This window comes from Anguilla anguilla, chromosome 2 (genome assembly GCF_013347855.1).
Source record: "Anguilla anguilla isolate fAngAng1 chromosome 2, fAngAng1.pri, whole genome shotgun sequence".
Classification (NCBI taxonomy): Eukaryota; Metazoa; Chordata; class Actinopteri; order Anguilliformes; family Anguillidae; genus Anguilla; species Anguilla anguilla.
The window spans coordinates 70,713,899-70,736,398 of NC_049202.1; the positions used below are offsets into that span (position 1 = coordinate 70,713,899).

The window sequence follows — 22,500 nt, forward strand, 5'->3', positions numbered from 1 at the left end:
AGGTTGCACGGGGTTCTTCGGTGCGCTAATTAAGTCCGCGTAAACCCAGAGGTCCCCCTGGTGGCCACCGGGAAATTAAGCGTCGAGTTAATCTCCGCCGGGCCGAACATTTCAGGCTCTCCCACGTTCAATTCGGAGTTTATGTTGCGCTATTGAAACTCGACTCAATTTTTACAATTTACCGCATGGTGTGACGCTCTTGCGAGACTTAAGTGTTTGCTTTTGCCTCCAACTGTCATCTCTGTTGGACGTGGGTATGCACCGAATTACGATTGTGCTAGTTTTGATTAGCATGTGGCCGTTTGTATTTGATTCTGTTTGATTTTTATAATGAAACAAAGATTCTATACTAATTATATCCCCGCTGTTACCCTAATTTCAAAGACTTCTTGTGGACTATGGCCTGTGGTGTAACACACTGGTGGCAAGTTGCTACTCTGCACAGTAATACATTCTGTAACGGTAGGAAATCTGTGATATTTCAAAAGCCCGTAGTATTTACTGCCTGCAGATCTTCAGAGCGGTTGAACAGTATCAGCGCAGCATTAGCATCGCGAGGCTAGGGAAGCAGGCAGGAAGCTTCCAGAGTGTCCCTGTGACGTTGGCCAGTTACTCGCCCGCGAGCAAAGACGGTGTAGGCCGTCGGATTTGTTCAGTGCATGAAAAAAAAGCCATTCGGCCCATCCAGGGCTGGACAGTGGGAGGAAAACTGCTGGGCGAAGTGCAGCTATCCCTGTGCGTGTGCGTGATCTCTCTGCTGCAGATGGGATTATCGAGAGAGAGAGAGAGAGAGAGAGGGGCACTAATGGACCGCCTCAGAGGCATTAGCATCAGAACTGAAATGCTGCGCGATCCCCGGGGAAAATCGCTGATATTAGCCAGGGGAGGCTAAGATGGCTACGTATGCTAACGCGGGAGTGAGTGGGTGGGACGCAGCTCCGCGCACCATAGGGCTTTTTATCACCGCAGCTCCTCCTGGACCGGAGGCAATCCCAGAATGCATTTCAGCTTTTACCGGGTCTTACTCTTTGCCGTCCGTTTACCTCCTGGAACCCTGCCGTGTTTCTCCCGCCTCCGCAGATCTTCGACAGCGAGGCCAAGGACGTGGAGCGGGAGGTGTGCTTCGTGGACATCGCCTACGACGAGATTCCCGAGCGATACTACAAGGAGTCCGAGGTAGAGTTTGGGGGGGGGGGGGGGGGGGGGGGGGGGGGGGGTTGGCGGGGGAGGCCCCCCGGGGGGAGGGGAACGAGGGCTTCGCTGTGCAACAACATCCCGCCATTTTGTCAAGCACACACCAGCCGCACACATATTCATTGTAGATTTTTGAGGGTGTTTGTCGCTCCGTAGACTAAAAGATCTGGGATCTGGGGACGCGGCTAGCATCATCTCTCTCTCTCTCTCTCTCCCTCTCCCTCTCCCTCCCTCTCTCTCTCTCCATCTCTCCCCTCTCTCTCATCTCTCTCTCCCTCCCTCTTTCTCTTTCCATCTCTCCCTCTCTCTCTCTCCCTTCTCTCTCTTTCCCCCTCCCTCCCTCCCTCTCTCTCTCTCCCTCCCTCTCTCTCTCTCTCTCCCTCCCTCTCTCTCTCTCTCTCCCTCCCTCCCTCTCTCTCTCTCTCTCTCTCTCTCCCTCCCTCTCTCTCCCTCTCTCCCTCTCTCTCTCTCTCTCTCTCTCTCCCTCTCCCTCTCTCTCTCTCTCTCTCTCCCTCCCTCCCTCTCTCTCTCTCTCTCTCCCTCTCTCTCTCTCTCTCTCTCTCTCTCGCCTCGCGCTCCGTCGTTCCCCTGCCCGGGGGTCAGCGCCGCACAGACGCCGCGGTGATTAAATGCGACACCGTCGTAATTAACGAGCCCACTCGGGCTCTCCTGCGGTACAGCTCCGCCGGAAGACGTCTTCCTGGAGGAGGGCTGTGGCTCTCACCCCACCTAACCCCCCCCCCCCCCCCCCCCCCCCCCCGAGCTGCCACCAACTCAGTGGACTATCTACTGCCCCTGTCCTTAGGGGATGGGTGTGTGTGTGTGTGTGTGCATGGGGGTGGAGGGGGGAGTAATCTTTCTCAGGAGGCTCACACAAAAAAAAAGACGGTGCACCGCTGTTTCCTGCTCAGAGAAGGGTGGGGAAATCCCAGAATGCATTTCTTCGCTCTCTTCACACGCAGTGTAAAAATGCTCGTGTTTGCTTGCGGGCCGTTTCGCTTTTTTAATGCACGCGCTCCGTGCCCCGATGCATAAAAGCGTGAGAGAAAGGAGCGCTGAGGCGTTCGAGAGGCTGTTGATTAGGCTTCCGGCCGCTCCCCTGAAGGTGCCGCTGGCTCTGCCACAGTAATGGAATATAAGGCCAGCCCCTCTGGGCACGCACGGGGGGGGGGAGGTGTTATGTGTGCTGAGGCTCTCTCCCAATTACCTCTCTGCGATGGATGTCCCTGCGCCACTCAGCACCAATCACGACAGATTCTCAACTGGGCCCCAGAGCCGAGCCGGCCCCACGGAGCACGACGCACGCGGGTCCTCCAGGCTCGCTTCCTGCCGATACTTACCCTTTAGAATGTGACGGGCTCCACAGTTTCATTAAAAGAAAGTGTGCGATTAGTCGTCTGCGCCTATCAATTCCAATTTATTATCATTCGTGTTCATTTAGATGGGCTTCACAAATTCTGATGCTCAAAGGTGATGTTAAAAAAAAATGCCAGTGGTGTTTTTTTTTAGGCATTGTTGAAGGCACCATCTGTTGTTCACTTTGTCTAGAAGTTTCTGCTAAATGCCTCATTTGCGAGTGCGTTACCGAGTCACGCTGGCGCGCATTTGCCCAGGATGCAGTTAAAGGCACCGCCGTCGCTCAGGGGCGGATCCAACTTCCTTCCTGTGTGTGTGTGTCTTTCCCACGATGCCTTGCAGGATCTGCGCTACTTCAAGTCGGAGAAGACGTCGCGGGGCCTGCTCCAGGAGGGCTGGCGGGACACGCAGGAGCCCATCATGTGCTCCTACAAGCTGGTGACCGTCAAGTTCGAGGTGTGGGGTCTGCAGACGCGCGTGGAGCAGTTTGTGCACAAGGTTAGCTTCGTAGCCCCCCCCCTGGCTCCCGCCCTGCCCCCTGCCCACTAGCCCTCAGCCCTGCCTCCGCCCCCACTAGCCCTCAGCCCCGCCCCCACTAGCCCTCAGCCCCACCCCCTCTAGCCCTCAGCCCCGCCCCCACTAGCCCTCAGCCCTGCCCCCTAGCCCCAGCCCCGCCCACTAGCCCTCAGCCCCACCCCCATTAGCCCTCAGCCACGCCCCCACTAGCCCTCAGCCCCACCCCCTAGCCCTCAGCCCCGCCCCCACTAGCCTTCAGCCCCGCCCCCACTAGCCCTCAGCCCCACCCCATAGCCCTCAGCGCCGCCCCCACTAGCCCTCAGCCCCGCCCACTAGCCCTCAGCCCCACCCCCATTAGCCCTCAGCCACGCCCCCACTAGCCCTCAGCCCCTCCCCCACTAGCCCTCAGCCCCGCCCACACTAGCCCTCAGCTCTGCCCCCACTAGCCCTCAGCCCCACCCCCATTAGCCCTCAGCCCCGCCCCCACTAGCCCTCAGCCCCACCCCCACCTTCTGACTCCTCCCCTGCCATTACGGCTGCCCCCCCCCCATGGTTTCCCCCAGAGCTACCGGCGAGGATTCATGCTCAAGCGCTCATTAGCGTTAGCGTCTGCGCGCGAGTCCCGTGGCTCTGTACCCTGTGGCTGTTGCTGTATGTCACTGCTGCTGCAGGTTGAAGGCTGGCCGGCAGCAGCAGCAGCAGTTCTGGACACTGAACGCCTCTCTCTCTCCCCCCCCCCCCCCCGTGTCTCTGTCCCCAGGTTGTGCGGGACGTCCTGCTCCTGGGGCACAGGCAGGCCTTCGCCTGGGTGGACGAGTGGATCGGTAGGTCCTCCCCCCCCCCCCCGCCCCGGGCTCGCCGGCGCGCCTTTCCCGCTCTTTTTTTCCCCCTCAGATTGCCGTGGTAACGCGGGCGCTCGGTCGCGGGTAGAATGAGCCGTCTGGGCCGCGTCCGCTCGCCGTAGTGAAGGTTACTCTGTGCCGCGAATCAAGGGGGTCTCGGGTACTCATTTCCTCCCGTTTCCTCCAAGGTTTCGCGGGCGTCGGACGTGAACCGGAGGTGCTTCCGCCGCCCCCCTGTCGCCATCGCTGCCGGGGCAGCTTAACGATCCCCTCGCCCCCCCTCCTCGTCGGCAGTCCGGTCGGTGCGCTCCGCCGACGGTAGAAACTTTGCCGTCGAGTCGTTTAGTCGTATTTTTTATAATTTTTTTTATTTTTAAGTTCTTCTCGCTATGAACCGCCGACGGATCGATGCAGAAATTATACGGGCCTGCCAGTCATGTGTAATAGAATACGACCGGCGCTCCTTTTAATCAAAATGCAATATCCCGCCGGGCCCACGGCCGACAGGACGGAGGAAGAGGAGCGATATCAAGTGATGGAGAAGGCAATAAATTCTATCGGGTATTTACCGTGACTCCTCTGCGCTCATTATTAATAAGCTGCTGCCTTGAGATCATCCGTCAAGGCAGATGTCACTTTCTTGCGCTTTCTTAAAAAAAAAAAAAAAAATTAAAAAAAGAAACAAAAAGTATTTTCGAGGGGTTTTGTCGGGGTGTATAATTGACGTCAAAGTTTTGCGACAGGACTGTCGCTGATGTTTTTGTAAGAGGGAAGCACGGATAGGCCAGATTGAATTCTCGTGCAAAGTTCGGGATTTCATTCTTACTTACAGTTGTGAACCTACCGTTAAATCCGCTTACCATAGAAACAGAGTATGGGGGAAAACCTTTTAACAGTTAACAGGCAGTAACTTCCCCCCTAAAAGCCAGGAGTTTATTTTTCTTCTGTGGGGATGTGATTTATTGTTAATAGACAGTGATGCTTGTGCTGTTTTTCCTTCACGTGACCAACTGTTTCAACTGCCGCTGCATCGAGTGATTGATTTTGCTTTTACTAACAGTGTCCTTAAAGCCATAATCACATCAGGGTACAAAATGGATCTGTCCCTGCAAGATGAGAGACAGTGCATACACAAAGCCTCGAACCAATTTCTCTCTCTCTCTCTCTCGGAAATAGCAAATAACTGTCAGTGTCAGGAAGAATTTAAATGACCCAATATGGAGACAAAAATTGGCAACATTTGTTTGTAAAGATGCATTGTAATCCTCAACTTTAACAGAGGAATACATTTAGTACTCAAAATTTTTTTTCCCCCCATTTCTCTTCTCAATTGTACCGAAACAAAAACGTCGTATCGCGACATGAATTAGCGAATTCTGCAGACAAATCATTAACGTTAAATTTGTTATATTTGTTAAACAAGCGGCTTGTCTGCTTACACTTGAAAACACTTGTCCTCGGGCACAGCTGGACAAAATCATCAGAAATCAGAAAACTGTGAGCAGCAGTGTGTGTGTGTGCAGGAGATGGGAATTGGCGGAAGGGCTGGAGTCTCGGCTTAATTGCACAGATCCATTCTGTACCCCTGCCCTCTCTAAGTGCTGTCGCAGGGGCCCGAAGGCGTGATCAATAAAGGCAGATTCCCATTAAGCGGTGGCGGCTGCGATGCGCGGCGCGAGTGCCGCTCCTCACCACAGGCACGCGGCGCGCGCTGGCCCTTTAAATCAGCGCCACGCTCCGGAGCCTCTGCCTGAGCCCCCCCCCCCCCCCCAACCCTGATCCCTACTGCCACCCCCAACCCCCAACCCCCAACCCAAATCCCCACTGCCACCCCCAACCCCCAACCCAATCCTCCCTCCCACCCACGCCCCCAATCCTCCCTCCCACCCGCGCCCCCAATCCTCCCTCCCACCCGCGCCCCCAATCCTCCCTCCCACCCGCGCCCCCAATCCTCCCTCCCACCCGCGCCCCCAGTCACGTTCCCCCTCTCAGTGATTATGTGAGGAAGCTGCCGGGTTTCCTGCTGTGTTCAGATGCGTGCTAAATCGACTGAGACCATGTGACCCTGCCACACCTCCAGCTCCGCTTCGCCCGGTCTCCCGTGCCACCCCGTGCCACCCCGGGACTCCTCCTCCGCCCACGCATGGCGTTCGGGCAGAGGGCCGTGGGCGTGGCCCCGCGGGCTGGCCGTACCGCGGCACCGTCCCGTCTGAGCCACACTGCCTCCGAACCGCATTCCGGAATAGAGCGCAGTCCCAAAAAACCAAAAATCAACTGCCTTTATTAGCGGTGTTCCGTGTGTTCCACACACACACACACACACACACACCTCCCAGCAACGAAAGAGCTGATTCGCTGTCCTTGGAAAGCTGCGGCAGAAGTGAAAAAACGTTGCAGTTTTTTTGTGACTGAAAAATCAGGAGTCGATGGGAATGTGTAAAATTGGCTTCGCGCTTTAGATGCAACGCACGGGGTCTTAAATCTCCATAAGTACAGCACTTAGACTCGTTTCCCTTACTAACATCTCTGAGCTCTGTTTTCCGTCTCTGGAAGGTAAGTAGGTAACAGTCAATTAAAGCGCCCCTGTGGAATGCTAACACACCTGACCTCCGTATTAACCTGGAAAACAGTCATTCCTCTGCATCGCGCTCCTTAAAAACCCAGATGATCTTCCAAAATCCCTCCTGCATTTTTGAAGATCAATTTTCCTGGACGTGTTTTTTTTTCTTTTTTGCCTGGATGCTGACTGCTGATGTTGCCCCTCCTCTCCCAGAGTCCTTCACTGCGGAATCTGGACATTTGTAATTTCGTACAAGTTTGTCTTCCCCCTCACCCCCCCCCCCCCTTTTTTTCCCAGCCTTCTTCTCCTGCTCAGCTCTCGGCCGACTAGCTTTCGCGGGCTCGCACAAATCCTTTGATTCTGTGGGAAGCTAGTTCTGTCCCTCCCTCCCGTCCGTGACTGCACGACCTCTGGCAACCACTAACCACCGCCGAACAATCCCACTCACCTCTGGCGTCCCCCCCCCCCCTCCCCTCCTCCTAAATCTTGAGTGTCCTAACCGGAGGTGCCAACGTCTTGAACTCTTTGCAGATATGACTTTGGATGACGTGCGGGAATTCGAGACACAAATGCATGAACAAACCAACATTAAAGTTTGCCATGACCAGCAGGAACATTCCACAAATTCACCTTCACTGGATGAAATAGAGATCCATGACAAAGCAAGTGTATGTTTCATTTTTTGTTTGTATTTCAATGTATGCTGACTCACTCCTACTCCCATAACCCTCTCGCTTCAACTGCCACCAAAGTATAGTCATCACCAGTATCTGTGTGCCCCCTTTACAAACACTCATTGAGTACGAAACATCTATGGTTTTTATGCACACCCAGTTAAATACTGTAGGGCACATGAACTACTGCACCATGTTAGCAACTGAAATTTTACCCTGAACAAATGAGAGGGAAGATCAGGTTTCATCCTTTTAGTTTTAGTTGGGCACAATGAATATAAATGCAGGGTAGATGTTTGGCGCAGTTAGGCAGAGTTTTTTGATCAGCTTAAATCTTTGGTTAAGGTCTTATTTAAAGGTGGGCTTTGTTTTCTATTGTCATAACAATGTACTGAAATACACAGATTGACAAGGGCATGTCTTTTTACTACCTGGTGATGAGTATATACATATTAATACATGCAGGCCTGTGGCCCCTTAACAGAATGAAAAAGGTGATTTGAGGTCCTGAAGTCCTGTCTCTCTTTGCTTCCTCCCGCCCCTTACCCCCCTGGCCCCTGAAGACATGACGATGGATGAGGTGAGAGAATTCGAACGGGCCACCCAAGAAGCCACCAACAAGAAGATTGGGATTTTCCCCCCGGTGATCTCCATCAGCGAGACCCCCCTGCCGTCCTGTGCCCGCACCGGCCCCTCCAGCGCCCCCTCCACCCCCCTCTCCACCGAGGCGCCCGAGTTCCTCTCCGTGCCCAAGGATCGCCCCCGCAAGAAGTCGGCCCCCGAGACTCTCACCCTGCCTGACCCCGCCAGGAAGGAGTCTTCCGGCTTCCGCCTCCCCACCCTGTACCCCTGGCACTCCAGCACCAATCAGAACGAGTGACGGGCTGTCCCCCCTGGCCCCTCCCACCTCCTCCTCCTCCTCCTCCTCCTCCTCCTCCTCTTCAAATGAATCCCACACCCACGCCCGCTCCCGCGCCCACGCCTGTCTGCCCCACAGCCCCATTGTAAATCCTTAAAGCCACAGGCAGTGCGTAAAATAGCCAATCCTGAAACTTGCGCGGGGCGATTTCTCGGGTCACAATAAACTCGCCGGCTGTGCCGCCAGCAGTCGTCCCCCAAAATCTCACGGGCCGTCCCCCTCCAGTAATCCCACAGCTCTACAGGTGGTGTTTCAGTTGCGAATTCCCAAACTGATAGGCGATGTTCCAATCATCATCCCCTCCCCCCCCGCCCCCAAAAAAAACAAAAAAAAAAAAAGCTCCCTGGCCATGTCCCGGTTCCTGTTGCCCAAGCATTCTGGGAGTGCCTCTGCCCTCTGCGCAGACCCGGCTGGGGTGTGCCGAATCAGACCCCTTTCAAATGGCTGCTCGTCTGGCGTCAAGGAACCAGCAGGGTGCGCAAAGCGGTCTGATTCAGCAAAACGCTCCAGCCGTTTGCCAAGAGAATTTGCATTAAATGTTCTGTGTTCTTTTCCTTACGTGTGCTCTTTCTTCTTTTTTTTTTCTTTCCCCCAGAAAGCCTTGACTTATAATACACTTGAAGCCCAGAATGTTCTAGTTTAAACAAACGACTGTTCTCTCATTAAAATTTCTTCTCAAATCACGCAAAACCTTCGAAAGCAGATGCTCCACGTGTGGAGCTTAGGCCCGGGTCGTCCTGGCGACGCGGCGTCGCGTACGCTGCCGGCGATCTGCGTTTATACCTGCCGCAGTGCGAACGCAGCGGGAATGAAAGGGTTAATCGCGGGAGGTAGAATCGTCGCGAGCGTCCCGCCGGCTCTTGAGCGTGCGCTCCTAGCGCGAGGGTCGGCGTCGGTCCGCGTCGCGCGGCGCGCCCGCGCGGCGTGTCTGAAAGTGGCGGGTTTTGTCTGTGAAGCGTGCGCCGCGGTTCTGTTCAGGAGCTCTTCTGCTATCCGCGTCCGCCCTCTCTGTCCTTTGGCTCCTTCCTCTCAGCTCGGATCTGAAAGCTCGCGGAGAAAAAATCGTACAATCACCGATCGAGACGACAGCACTCAGGTCTGCTCTAAACTTCTGCCTCATGGATGCTTTTGATACACAAAGCAAAAAAAAAAAAAACCCTGCCTCTGTCTTACTCGCTGGTTTTAACAATATTTACTCAAGTTGTATTTTTCTACACGTACCGACATATCAGTATACGTTCACACGTACCGGGTCCTGGTAGGTTTATACCCAACACACAACCACACAGAAGGGAGGAGCGTGTAAAAAAACGAATGTTGAAGGCATGTGGTGAACATCGAGAGCTGGCGAATCGTATTACATCGTTTGAAAGGGACGGATGTAAAAATAAACATGCCTTTGAGGCTCTGTTCTCAGATCCCAGGCGGGAGAGTGTATTGGAAAAATGGCACACGTTTCTGTAATACGCGGAGAACCTCGTCGAAGCTTGAACTCTAAACGGGAATCTCTGTTCCTGTCATCACCTTGGTCACGTAGGACATATGAGTAATGTGAATATTGTGATCATAGCGAGGGAACTTAACTTTGTCCCTTTTTTAAATAATCAGTATGAGTTTATCAACAGAGGTGGAAAATCCAGATTCAGAAAGTAAAAGTCCTCTCCAGTGTTTTGTTCCAATCAGCTGGATTTGCTAATTAGCATAATTCTTCATTGGAGGATGTACAATTAATTAGCGAAATCAGCTAGCTGAGTTCATGGGTGGAAGAACCATATGGCAGGACTTTTACTTTCTGACACCTGGGCTTTCCACCTCTGTTTATCGATAATAATCAACAGAAATACTTGTATAGGATGAAGTCTAAAGTCATATAACTGCATCTATGAATGAAGCAGGAATGCCCTGCTCACACAGAAAAGAGTAAATGTAAGTGGGTTATGGGTACAGTGGAGGGAGTTTAAGGGACAGGGAGATGAAGGGGAAGGACAGGAGACAGTAGTGAGACCCCTTGCACACCTGTCTCACACTCCTGGGTAATTTCACACTGTTTGCACTCTTTGGAATGCCAGTTGACATTGCTTGCCGTGTACCAGTTTTGATGGCTGAGAAAATATTTACGAATCTGTCACATTGCTAATTAGCCGCGCCAATAACTTTTTTTTGTGCATTTTTGGATACCGTGGAGGAAATGGCGGAATATGTAAGCTTGTACTAAAGGAATGCTTTTTAGGTAAGATTCTGTTACCTTACAAACATTTTAATTCCAGTGGTGGATTCTTATGCCGCATGAAATATTTTAAAATGGTATATATACTGTTAAAACGGATTAGTAGGTGATGCCTAACGAAAACGTTTGTTAAAAAAAAAAAAAAAAACTGAATGCAAGCTGATTGGCTGCCTAGTTACCCCTTGTATGATAAGTGATGCAGCAGCTTTTCAAACGAAAGTGAGCATGCTCCAAGACTACAGTTCTCCACTTAGTGCCTCAGCATGCGAAAGTGTATCTACAGACCTGTATACCAAATTTGTAGCATATTTGTATAATCCTTACTTAATGAATTTGTTTAAACACTGGGCAGCAAAGCTCTTCTCAGTTTTTTAGTGCAATGAGAAATTGGAGCACTGCTTATCATTTTAAGACATGCCATGCCATGCCAAACACATACATTGGAACCGAGAGCCAGTAACTGAACGATTACCTTCTTAAGTCATTTTTTAAAACTTATTAGAACTTTGGAGACCCTATTTTTTCTTCGCCTACGGCAAATTGGCAAATCTGAAAAAAAAAAAAAAAAAAAACCTGTCGAGTTTAGGACACAGTTAATAAGAACCTATTTCTACCATCTTAATCTTGTCAGATGCTCATTTTAGGGCAGGTTCATTTCCATTTGGGCGCCTTGTAATTTGTGTAGCAGCTAGGACAAAACGTAATAATTGAACTGACCAATGAGACAGCAGTAGTGTGATGAGAGATTTATTCACACAGTTATGATCACATACAGGGTTGGCCCTTGAATAAAAAAATGTCCAATGAACAATCCCTGTTTTTATATGAATGAAATTGTTGTTCTCTCAAACCCCTGGCATAGACTCCTTTTTTTTTTTTTTTGAAGATAGCCTTATTTGCACCACGCGTGTGTTTTCCCCTTGAGAATGTCAACATTTTGTTTCAAGTTTTAGTTCATATGCTTGGTTATAATGACTGACAAGGTAAATACACGATAATTAATCATATGATATGAAATAACTATGACTTAGTTATGATTAGGTCATGTAAATAGTTTTTGCGTGAGATTCTCAGTTCTGTTTTTGCATTGTTCTATACAATTTTGAATATTCTGTGTCTTACGCTTGGATATGAAATTAAGCATTTGATTTGTTCTTGTTTTGACATCTAAACGCAGGACTGGGTGGATTCATGGAGGGTTACCTCCCTTTCTATTCCTGAGTTGTTGTTTTTGTTTTTAGATTCATATTAGTTGTTCCTACAGTCAGTAATCATAATAGTATCCAGAAATCAGCTGTTATTATTGTGTTAGTGAACTTCCAGAAAACGGTGATCAAAAATAAAGGAAAGCCATCATTAAGTGGTTTGACAACCATCTGTATCGCTCAGAGGTTTATTGAAACTACACTCAGAACTTTGAGAAGCTGTCGCATGGAATAATAACACAGGGTGGTTAATAGATACTTGAGCACATGGAGGGTGGAATCTTCTATTTTAAAGCTTCTGTCTGTTTGGTCAGTATTACAAAAAAAAAACTGTATTTTTGTACATTGACTTGGTTAAAGATGGATAACTGAATCAAGAATTTAACAAGATGACGGACGTTTCACTGCAGCTTATTTGATATCTGATTTGTCTTTAAACTTGATTGCTTTCAGTTTACCAGAAAAATTGAAATGTAAAATTATATATGGTATAATGTATATGGTATATATAATATATACATATGTGTGTATGTGTGCCCGTGTGTGTGTGTGTGTGCGTGTGTGGGTGCATGGGTGCGTGCCTGCATGTGTGTGTGTGTGTGTGTGTGTGCGTGATTGGAGAAAGTATATAACTGTCATTTCTTTCATTTATGCTGATTTTTACTTTTATTTGTTTTTTACAGGGTTTGCCTGATTTCAATTTTGTCTATTTTTATAGTGAGTACCGCTGTGGTTAGAGTTTTGTGTTGCTGTATCTTTTAATTATATGGCAAATTAAATAAAAGGACCAAGCTTTTAGTGTCATTGTTAATGCGGCTGGATACGCCAGGCTGCTGTGGTGTTTTCTCAGAAGTGCCATCCTTGTTCGGCTGCTGGAAGTCGCTCTGGGTTCTTCCATTTCGAGTCATTTTTATCGCTTATGTGTTTTTTTCTGTTTTGTTGTTGTAATTATCTTACATTTTTCTTAAATCTTGTAGTAAATAAAGGTTACTTGCAGTTGCGTTTTGTGTGGTCTTTATTGTGGAAATTAATTTATGTCGTTTATATGGGGACGAGCGCAGTTAAGACTGTTTTACTGATAATGTCATCATAAAACACTCCCGGTTTCCATTGTACATCACTGACATATTTTAGAATGTCTGCTTTTCAATAATACTTATTCCAATAACAACACTATATTTGACACGGTAAAATAGTAAGGAGAGAGACCGCAATGACGGACTATTTTTTGTGCATGTGTTTTATGACAGTAAACGCATGCAGTATTTACATCGGGCCACTACGAGGCACCGTTTGAATATGGTTCCACATACAATCAGGGGATTTCACGGTGTTGGAGATTCTACGGTAGCATGACGTACATCTCGCGATTGCACATTTTTCACTTTCCACATCCAGCATGGCCGCGCTGTATGAGGGATTCACGTTGTGCGGACTTGCATCAGGGCAGAACTTTCCTGAGACGTGCGTTCAAGGCGTTGAATGTGGCAACGATTCAGACCATGTAGTAGTTACGGACTCCGGGAGATCCGTAACAGTTTACAAAGTAAGTTGGTACTAAATGGATCATATTCGCTAGTGTAACAGCCGTAGCTAACAAGCTGCTACACTGTCTCGTGTTGATCGGGACTACTGTCCCGTTTTCAAAACACGAGCATGCTTCGCTAGCCCCAGGAATTCTCAGAAGTGATGTAAATGTGCTCGTCAGACTGTGTTAATCAATTTATACAGTAGTTACTGTTAGCGAGGTTTAATGGTCTTGAACTAACACTAAGATGTAGAACGCAGACTTCACCATTGTTACATGTTCGGTTACATTTTGACGGTAGCGAGGTAGTTGATGTTATGATGCCTTACCATTCGAATACCGGCGACATTTAGACAGCAATTAATGTTAGTGCCAAATGAATCGCGTTAGATTACAGTAGAAATGTCACGATTCCCTAATATGCACCCAGCTGCATCGCCGCAGGAACTCGCACTGGCATTGCATTTGGTATCCTGTTTTCTTGTTAGTTGGCTAGCCAGCTAGCTCAGTAACTGGTTGACATGCTGATAGTGCTAGCTAGTCAGTTTGCGAACAAGTACGCCAGCTGTTGTGTCTGTATTTTGTATTTGTACGTCGACGTGTAACCCGGTTGTTCCCCGAGTGCGGAATCACCATCATCTACTAACACAACGCTTGTTTTCCAGGTGTCCGATCAGAAGCCTCTGGGTAGCTGGACAGTAAAACAGGGACAAACATTGACCTGTCCCGCGGTGTGTAACACTCTGACCGGGGAATATGTGGTGGTCACTGATAACAAGGTACCGAGCCATTTAATCTTTCCGCAGCTCGTCAAGAGCGTTGTGCTCTCTATTTAGGCGCGGGTTGCATGTTTTGCGCCGTGTTTCTGTTATGCTTTTAAGTGCATTGTTCATGATATGTGGTCTAACTGTTTATGTCGTAGCAATCTGTGTAAAACAATGGAATTCTGCATTTGGAGCGTTCATTCGGAGAATTACACTCCGCTTACCCTGCACGTGCTCTTAATGTGTCACTCCAGGTTATAAGAGTTTGGAAAGATGAGGACATCAATTTTGACAAAGTATTCAGAGCCACTGTGAGTATTGTTCTGCTCGTGATTTTTTATATATCATATTTGAGCTTGCTGATTTTTTTTTTTTATTATTTGTTTTGCATAGTTTCTGTGCCTTTATAAAGAAAGCTGTTATCTCTCCACTTCACTGCACGCTAAAACATGCAATCACTTTGACTGAAATGACCTCACAAACTCTTCAGCAAATGTGGTTGAAAAATTTGCTAATAAGCACAATTCTTCAGCTACCCTGAACTTTCCACCTTTGCTTCACATTTTGTAGAAACCAGAGCAGTTTAAATAATCTTCTCTATTCCTCACCTACTTTTCATTACTTTGCTATAATTTTCCTGCCATGTCACTCATTTGATGATGCGCTCTCTATCTCCCTTCATCTCTCCCTCCCTCTGTCTCTCCCTCTCTCTCTCTCCGTCCCTCCATCTCTCTCACTCCCTCTCCCCCCTCTCCCTCTCTCTGTTCCTCCGTCTCTCTCTCTTTCTCTCTCTCCCCCAACCTCTCTCTCTCTCCCTCCCTGTCTCTCTCCCTTTCTCTCTGTCTCTCTCTGTCTCTCTCTTTCTCTCCCCCCCTCTATCTCTATCCCCCTCTCTCCCTCCCTCCCTCTCTCCATCCCTCCCTCTCTCTCTCTCTCTCCCTCCCTCCCCCTCTCTCCCTCCCTCTCTCCCTCTCCCCCCCCCCCCTCTCCCCCCCCCCCCCCCAGGTCTCTGCTGATATAGACCGGGTCCACGCCGCCCGTGACGGGGACCCCGCGGTGCTGTTCAGCCGCGGCGCTGTGAGACCGCTGGACTCCGTGCTGGCGGCTCCGCAGCAGCCCGTCGAGGACGTCCTGTCAGAGGAGGAGGTCATCAGGTGATCTGCGGGGGGTTTCCTGTGCGAATGTCGCTCCCTCGCTATAAGCGCACGTGTCTCAGCACATGGAATGTTCTGATTGGTTATGTTCATTTTTTGGCTGGACCGCAACAGCGGGGGCCAGCCCTACAAACGCAAATGTCTGTGACTGACTGAGTGACTGAGTGACAAAGTTACACCATTGGTCGGCCGAGTTGTGAAGTTACACCATTGGCTCGGTCGGAGAGGTCCAGCCATACACACACTAGGTTTTGACCTGGTCTTGTTGTGTTGAACTTCAATGAAATCGGCACATTTCGGTTCAGTCCCGTCGCGGCGTTCCCTGTCGCTGTGTTGCGCTGCCCGGTGTAGGCGGCGTTTCCCCCTGGTTGCCGTGCCGCTGGCGGTATGAACGCCGCGGTGAGTGCGTGCCGGTCTGACTCCGTCGCGTGCTCTCTCTCTCGCTCGCAGGTGGAGCGGCAGCGTCGTGGAGGGGAAGCAGCTGGTCGTCATCTTCTCCACAGAACAGGTCAGACACTCTGCGCTCCGGTCACCTGCCAGTTTGTCAGTTTGTTCAGCTCGCTGAACGTAGCCTTTGCCGTTGGTCGCGGTTGTCCTCTTGGTGAAAGCTCGGCCTTTTGTCCTTCCCTGAATGCAAAGTTTTCCCTGTCCCGTTACAGAACGGGAATCACTTCCTGTATCTTCAAAGATTCAACCCAAACTCCACACAGAAGTACAGACTGGACACGGAGGGAACTGCCCACCATCCAATAAGTTTCTCAGCATCTGTACAGGATAACAGTATAAGTCTTCTGTATTTATGTAAGTCCAACAGCCTCTGCTTTTTTTGCATACCAGTATTATTTTCACCCCCTAAATATTCTTTTATACCCCAAATAAAATACTTTTGAAGCTGCACACTGTTGATTTTCCCTCCCCTCTTTGTATATGAATGTTCCAGAAAATTAAATTGAACTTCAGTAGTTTTAGCTGTTTAGCTGTGTAATAAGATCTGCAGGCTAAATTGTTGTAAGTGAAGCACCAAACCATACCCAACAGTCTCTGAAAGTGCTGACTCAGTGTCTGTGTCTCTGTGTCTCTGTGTCTCTGTGTCTCTGTGTCTCTGTGTCTCTGTGTCTGTGTGCGTGTGCGCGTGTGTGCGCGTGTGTGTGTGTGTGTTTTATCTCCCTCTCAGGTTCCGATGGCAGTGTGTTCCAGAGCCTGGTTCAGAGGGGCGGGGCCCTGGGGGAGGTGCTGCAGACCCTGCCCCGCAGCCTGCTGCTCAGCCTGCCCGTGGGGGAGGGGGCCCTGGCCTCCGCAGCCCTGCTCGCCCTGGACCAGGCCCACGTGGCGGTGGTGGGCGTCCCCCACCCCTCCGCTGGGGCTGGGAAAGGTGCGCTCTCTGTTCATACACACTCACATGCACACACACGCACACACACACACACACTCACACGCATACACACACACTCACATGCACACACACGCACACATACAGGCACACGGATATGCAAGCACACGCGCACACATACAGGCACACACACATGCTCACGCACACATGCTCACACACACAAACGCATGCACACAGGCATGCACACACACACACACACATACATGCACGCGCTCATATACACACGCATCAAGACTGCAGTTACAAGAAAGCGAGGCAATGCTTTATGCATGCACACACGGTCTGTGGAATGTGTAAAAATTGGAAGTTGCCTGTTCCATGTGTGAGATTGCAGTCTTGGTTGTTATTCCCCTTCTTTTGCCGTTGATATTTTCCAGTGTTACCACATGATCTCAGTTTGTGCACCAATAGTCTTTGTTATTGACCAGCGGGGATCCGTGGGGATCTTCAGCACTATCAGTTCAATAGTAGATCCACAGAGGCTTAAATTCAGTCTCTTTAACTCCGCACAATGTTAAAAGGCCACGTTTAATATATTCCATATTTATACATTTTGCTACTTCAGACTAAAGAATTTACTTCCTCAGTAAGAAGTGAAATTCAGTAAACTCATCCTAGAATGCCTTTCTTATTATTTACTATATATTCATTACATCATCTTGTTTTATTAAATTCCTTTATTTCACGTTTGCTCTATAGATTATTTGCAACACTTGTGTACAAATGTGTCCTGAAACATTTTTTTTTTTTTTGTATAAAAGTGGCATCTTCTCTGCACTGGACATTGCTGTTCTTTAATGGTGGAGGTGTAGCCTGTAGTGTGAGCTCGTGCTTATTTCCCTTCTCTCACAGACTACCTGTGTATATGGAACACAAACTTCCAGACCCTGCAGGCAAGCAAGGAGATGACCGGGAGAATATTTGGACAGGTCAGGATTGTGGCCTTTAATTCATTGCATGTTTCTGGTGTATGGCTTTTTTTTTTTTCTCTTCCCCATAGCGGTGTTGGGTCCCTGTCCCTCTTCGAACCTCCCCCTCACTACCCATCTTCCGCCGTGGTCTGAAGACGCATCTCTTCAGACTGTACCTAGACTAACTGCCATCACTCTGTGAATCGTTTCACTTTAAATCCCCCCCTGTCACGACACTCATGTCACATGTACCCCCATTCCAGCACTTTTTGTCATTTGTATTTTCGTCCTAATATTGTAGCTTGTTCTTCTCCCTAGTTTGGCTCGGCATAAGTTAGGTCAGAATAATGTTCACTGCGTGAACTGAACTGTGTTCTTGGCTAGAAATAGCTGTACGAAATGAGTATCGTACCTTATTGAACCTGTGTTTTGTAGTTGTTCCAATGACCATGATATGCACTTTTGTACCTCGCTTTGGATAAAAGCCCCTGCTAAATTATTGTAATGTGATGTAATGTAATGTGATGTAATGTGATGTAATGTAATGTGATGTAAATGTAATGTAATGTGATGTAATGGATAAATGCTATGCATCCCTCCACAGATCTGGGGCCACACGGGGAAGCTGTACGTTCCCCACGGGAAGTCCCTGACCGTCGTGCCGTACGAGGTCCAGCGGTCCTCTCTCGCCACGGCCCTGGGGAAGCTCAAACAGAGCGGGACCGAGGGTGAGCTGCTCATCTCGTGCCAGGGGAAATGCTGCACAAGCTCACAGATTGTGACATCACTGGGACCTCTTACCGTCCGTCCAATCAGCCGATCCACACACCGTAACGACAGGCTTTACCTGCACAGAACTTTGCCCAGTTTGACACACTCACAACAAGTAGTGCTGTACAGTCCTGACAGGCATATGCATTTGCAATACTTTTTCTTTATTAAGTAAGGATGCCTACAATGGGAAGAATACCTTTACAGTCAAGCGTTGAAGGAAAAACAAGCAAGGAGGAAACGTGATTGTATTTTTTTTTTCTCGTTTCTTAAAGGAGCAGCTCCTGTCCTGTCGTGGAGTTCCCTGCTCCACGGAGACGAGGCCCAGCCGCAGAGAGCCTCTCGAGGGGTGGAGACACGCAAGAGCGTAAGACGCACCGCTTTACGTTTCGTCTGGGCGCAGTGCGTGTGTGGACGGAAGGATCGTCTGATGGTTTGAATGCGGGCCACACACAGCAGTACTGCGTGGGCAGTGTGATCTTCCCCTAACGGAGCTGGTTTACCGCACTGGCTGCGTCACAGAAGCGCTGACGATGGGCACTGCTGTAATTGCTTTTGTTTGTTTTTGTTTTGCTGTTCCCTTTTTGTAGAAACTGAGTCGAAAGAGTCAAGCAGGCTCCAGCCTCACAGTGGACCAAGTGCTCGAGCGAATAACGGTAAACAGACGCATTCGACGCATGACTACCTGACCTCTGTCGTCGGCGCTATCACTAGGTTGTGATTGGATTTTTTTTTGTGTGTGCTGCTGGCGTCCATTTTGAGGTTTCGGTGCGATTGCGTGTCTCTCTCTCTCTCTCTCCGCCCTGCTCAGGCCGCCCCGGAGGACGAGGTTCAGACGGAGGTTCAGGTGTACCTGAGCTCAGCCGTCGCCCCCGACCTCCAGCTCACCGCGGGCCGCCTGGCGTCTCAGCTGGTGGCGCGCGGCCAATCGGAGCCCGGCTTCTACGCCCACGGTGCCCTGGCGCAGCTGGTGCGCACGCGCTGTCTGTGTCACAGGTGAGGGCGCATGGGTGCCCACACCCCCCCTCACACTACGGGGGTTCCACTTTGGATACTGAAATCGAAAAAATGTATATATACAGTGTAGTGTAGGGTCGAGAAACAAGGCCAGGGCTTAGGGTTGGAATAGCTAAACGGTGTTAATGCATCAGAAATGTACACCGCATCGTCTGAAATTCCAGCCATGCTATCAAAATGTATTTAAAGAATATCAATTAACCAGATATTACAAAGTAAGTTCATAGGTAGTGGATACATTTTTTTTCTGTTTGTTTCTTTGAATGATTTTCATCTGCTGAGAGTAAAACTTTTATGGTGAGCTCTTGTGTGAGCAGTAGTTGCAAATGATGTCAGTATTATTACATTCCAAAGCAGGGAGAGTGACACCTTAAAAGTCTTTGAGAACCATTTTTTTCCTTTGAGTAAACCCTACTGTGCCTTGTCATGTCATATCATGTACCGTTTCCCCGGAAACCTTGTTTGTTCTGCAGTGTTTGCCCTGACCTCCTGATGGTGGCTCTGGAGAAGAAGGACTACTGCCTCACGCAGCTCTGTCTGCAACACTTCCCCGACATCCCAGAGGCTGTGACCTGCGCCTGCCTCAAGGCCTTCCTTAGGTGAATGCCATTAGCTGTCACTCACAGCCCAAAGCCACGCCCAGGCACAGAATGGCTCCTCCTCCAGGGCCACAGGAAAATTTTTTTTTGCTGTACATGCATCAGTTTGTTAAGGAAAGTGTTTAACAACAAGTTGAAATACCTATAGAAGATGCAGGTATCCCGGGGAAGGAAGGCCAGACATGAATTTGGAAACCTGTTGAGCTTGTACTGACTTGACAATAACGTTGTGGCAAACGAGCCTGCCACAGGCCACCGAAGTGGCTTTCCAAGGGGCCCTCCAGCACAGAGACACAGTGAGACGGTGTTCCAACCAAACCCACATTTGTTCATGAGGTTGGGAAGATGTTACAGCCAAGGAGCAGATGTCAAAAACTGTCATGACAGAGACGCTCCCCCGTGGATCGGGATGGCAGATTTAACCTGTGGCACTGATTACCTCACTACGCACAGGTGCAGCTACCCCTGTTCCCAGGTCCAATTAGCCTGGCCAATTATCGAATTAGCTTAACCAATTATCTAATTGGCCAGGTCTCATTAACTTGACCCAGGGCAGATGTGGCTGCTTAAACCAGCCATCCCCACACCACAAACGTCTTCATCTTTCTCTTGTACCTGTGGTTCGGTAAAGTGCTTAGAAGTCCAGGGTGGTGGACTTATGTTTAGACAGGCCTGGGTTACAGTCCGCTGTCATTTTCCATCCTGTCCTTTTTTTACCATTTTCCCCCAATGTGCTGATTCCATAGCTGTGCTTTAACTGCATGTTCTGGGTTTGGATGTTATGTATTGCTGCTGTGTTTCCCTCCGTTCCCCCCCCCCTCCCCATGGTGTACATTTTGACTCTAGTGCCCCCCCCCCCGTGCCTCTCTGTCTGCAGTGTTCCGGACGGCGACCTGGAGGCGGTGAGCGTGGAGCTGGACAGCCTGTCCTTCATGGAGAGCCTGCTCTCGGGGAGCGGCAGGGAGGAGGGCCAGCAGAACGGCTTCAGCCCCGTCCCCCCGGAGGAGGAGGGGGAGAGGGAGGAGGAGGAGGACAGCTGCGACGTCCACAGCGCCCCCTGCAGGCCGGAGAAGGCGCCGGCGTGGCTGGCACGTGAGACCCCCTGCCCCGTGGGGCTGAAGAGGGCCGCCCTGCTGTATCCTTCTGCCGCTGCGCTGAGGGCGCTCTCTTTAGTGCGTACTTAAGGCTCTCTGATAGGGCGTACTTAAGGCTCTCTGATAGCGCATACTTAAGGCTCTCTGATAGCGCGTACTTAAGGCCTCCTGATAGCGCATACTTAAGGCTCTCTGATAGTACATACTTAAGGCCCTCTGACAGCGCGTACTTAAGGCTCTCTGATAGCGCGTACTTAAGGCTCTCTGATAGCGCATACTTAAGGCTCTGATAGTACATACTTAAGGCCCTCTGACAGCGCGTACTTAAGGCTCTCTGACAGCGTGTACTTATTGCTCTCTGATAGTGCGTACTTAAGGCTCTCTGATAGTGCATGCTTAAGGCTCTCTGATAGTGCGTACTTATTGCTCTCTGATAGCGCGTACTTAAGGCTCTCTGATAGTGCGTACTTATTGCTCTCTGATAGCGCATACTTAAGGCTCTCTGATAGTGCAGACTTACGGCTCTCTGATAGCGCGTACTTAAGGCTCTCTGATAGTGCAGACTTACGGCTCTCTGATAGCGCGTACTTAAGGCTCTCTGATAGCGCATACTTAAGGCTCTCTGATAGCGCATACTTAAAGCTCTCTGATAGCGCATACTTAAGGCTCTCTGATAGCGCATACTTAAGGCTCTCTGATAGCGCGTACTTAAGGCTCTCTGATAGCGCATGCTTAAGGCTCTCTGATAGCGCGTACTTAAGGCTCTCTGATAGTGCATACTTAAGGCTCTCTTCTAGCGCATACTTAAGGCTCTCTTCTAGCGCATACTTAAGGCTCTCTGATAGCGCGTACTTAAGGCTCTCTGATAGCGCGTACTTAAGGCTCTCTGATAGCGCGTACTTAAGGCTCTCTGATAGCGCGTACTTAAGGCTCTCTGATAGTACATACTTAAGGCCCCCTGATAGTGCGTACTTAAGGCTCTCTGACGTACTTTAGCACGTTTTTTTTTCTCTCTCTATAAATGGCGGCCATGCCGATCCTTGGCATTGCTGTGAGTGAGCTCTGTGGTTGTGAAGAATTGAGAATTGGGAATTGTTGAGAATTGGACCGGGTCGGTACTGTGATGAGTTCCTTAACTTTGGGCTCTCAGGAACGAAGTCCTGCAGACGGCGTACAGCGAGAACTTCCTGCTCCCGCCCCTGAAAGACCTCTCGGCTCAGCAGGTTATCGTGAGTGTCTGTCCGTCGCTTCCGTGAGGTCGTGTGCACCAGCTCTTCTCGTTAGCTGTGAGGCTGAAGAACAGTAGCGAATGCCTGTTTTCTCACACACCCCCCCCCCCCTTATGTGTTCCAGCTGTTTCTCCAGTACCTTCACTTCCTGTATTTGAAGTGTTCGCAAAAAAATGTCGGTTCACAGACGTCTGGTTTGAGATCACCTACAGTTACGCAGGTTTGTACACACACACGCACATTCTCGGTGATGTTTTTTTGCCTATGTTGGATTTTGAGTTGATGGGGTTCTTTCGTTGCAGATCGTGGACTGGGTTGGCTTGCTGCTCGATGCTCATTTCACCGTATTGGTAATGGCTCCTGACGCGAAGGAGCTGCTGTCCCATCTCCACAAGTTTGTAAGATCACAGGTATGTTTTTTTTTTCCAGTGAATCTTAAGAAGAAACGGTTTTCCTGTAATCAAGAAGGCGAAATGGAGAATATTACGATATGGTAGATTTAAAACATTGTCCAAATAAATGCATTATTATTGACCAAGCTTCAGATTCT

General features: G+C 49.6%; 2 protein-coding genes across 4 annotated transcripts in view; both read left to right on the forward strand.

Moving 5' to 3' along the window:
• The window catches only part of LOC118219632 (cytoplasmic phosphatidylinositol transfer protein 1-like), a 96,467-nt gene extending 83,974 nt beyond the window's left edge, over positions 1-12,493 (forward strand). Inside the window, exons 8-10 of one of the 3 annotated variants that reach the window (XM_035402962.1) lie at positions 3,827-3,890; positions 7,000-7,130; positions 7,706-7,839. In XM_035402962.1, coding sequence (XP_035258853.1) covers positions 3,827-3,890; positions 7,000-7,130; positions 7,706-7,711 — 201 coding nt within the window. In that variant the 3' untranslated portion in view covers positions 7,712-7,839. Of the gene's footprint in view, positions 1-3,826; positions 3,891-6,999; positions 7,137-7,705 lie in introns of all 3 variants that reach the window. The other 2 variants (XM_035402961.1, XM_035402960.1) reach the window with 2 other exon arrangements.
• Positions 12,494-12,839: 346 nt separating this feature from the next.
• nol11 (nucleolar protein 11) overlaps positions 12,840-22,500 on the forward strand; it is an 11,055-nt gene continuing 1,394 nt past the window's right edge. Inside the window, exons 1-17 of the mRNA XM_035402895.1 lie at positions 12,840-13,039; positions 13,687-13,800; positions 14,040-14,096; positions 14,791-14,939; positions 15,390-15,447; positions 15,599-15,740; positions 16,114-16,311; positions 17,182-17,258; positions 17,845-17,968; positions 18,287-18,378; positions 18,602-18,667; positions 18,823-19,007; positions 19,502-19,627; positions 20,505-20,762; positions 21,872-21,950; positions 22,075-22,170; positions 22,253-22,360. Coding sequence (XP_035258786.1) covers positions 12,893-13,039; positions 13,687-13,800; positions 14,040-14,096; positions 14,791-14,939; positions 15,390-15,447; positions 15,599-15,740; positions 16,114-16,311; positions 17,182-17,258; positions 17,845-17,968; positions 18,287-18,378; positions 18,602-18,667; positions 18,823-19,007; positions 19,502-19,627; positions 20,505-20,762; positions 21,872-21,950; positions 22,075-22,170; positions 22,253-22,360 — 2,076 coding nt within the window. The 5' untranslated portion in view covers positions 12,840-12,892. The remainder of the gene's footprint in view (positions 13,040-13,686; positions 13,801-14,039; positions 14,097-14,790; positions 14,940-15,389; positions 15,448-15,598; positions 15,741-16,113; positions 16,312-17,181; positions 17,259-17,844; positions 17,969-18,286; positions 18,379-18,601; positions 18,668-18,822; positions 19,008-19,501; positions 19,628-20,504; positions 20,763-21,871; positions 21,951-22,074; positions 22,171-22,252; positions 22,361-22,500) is intronic.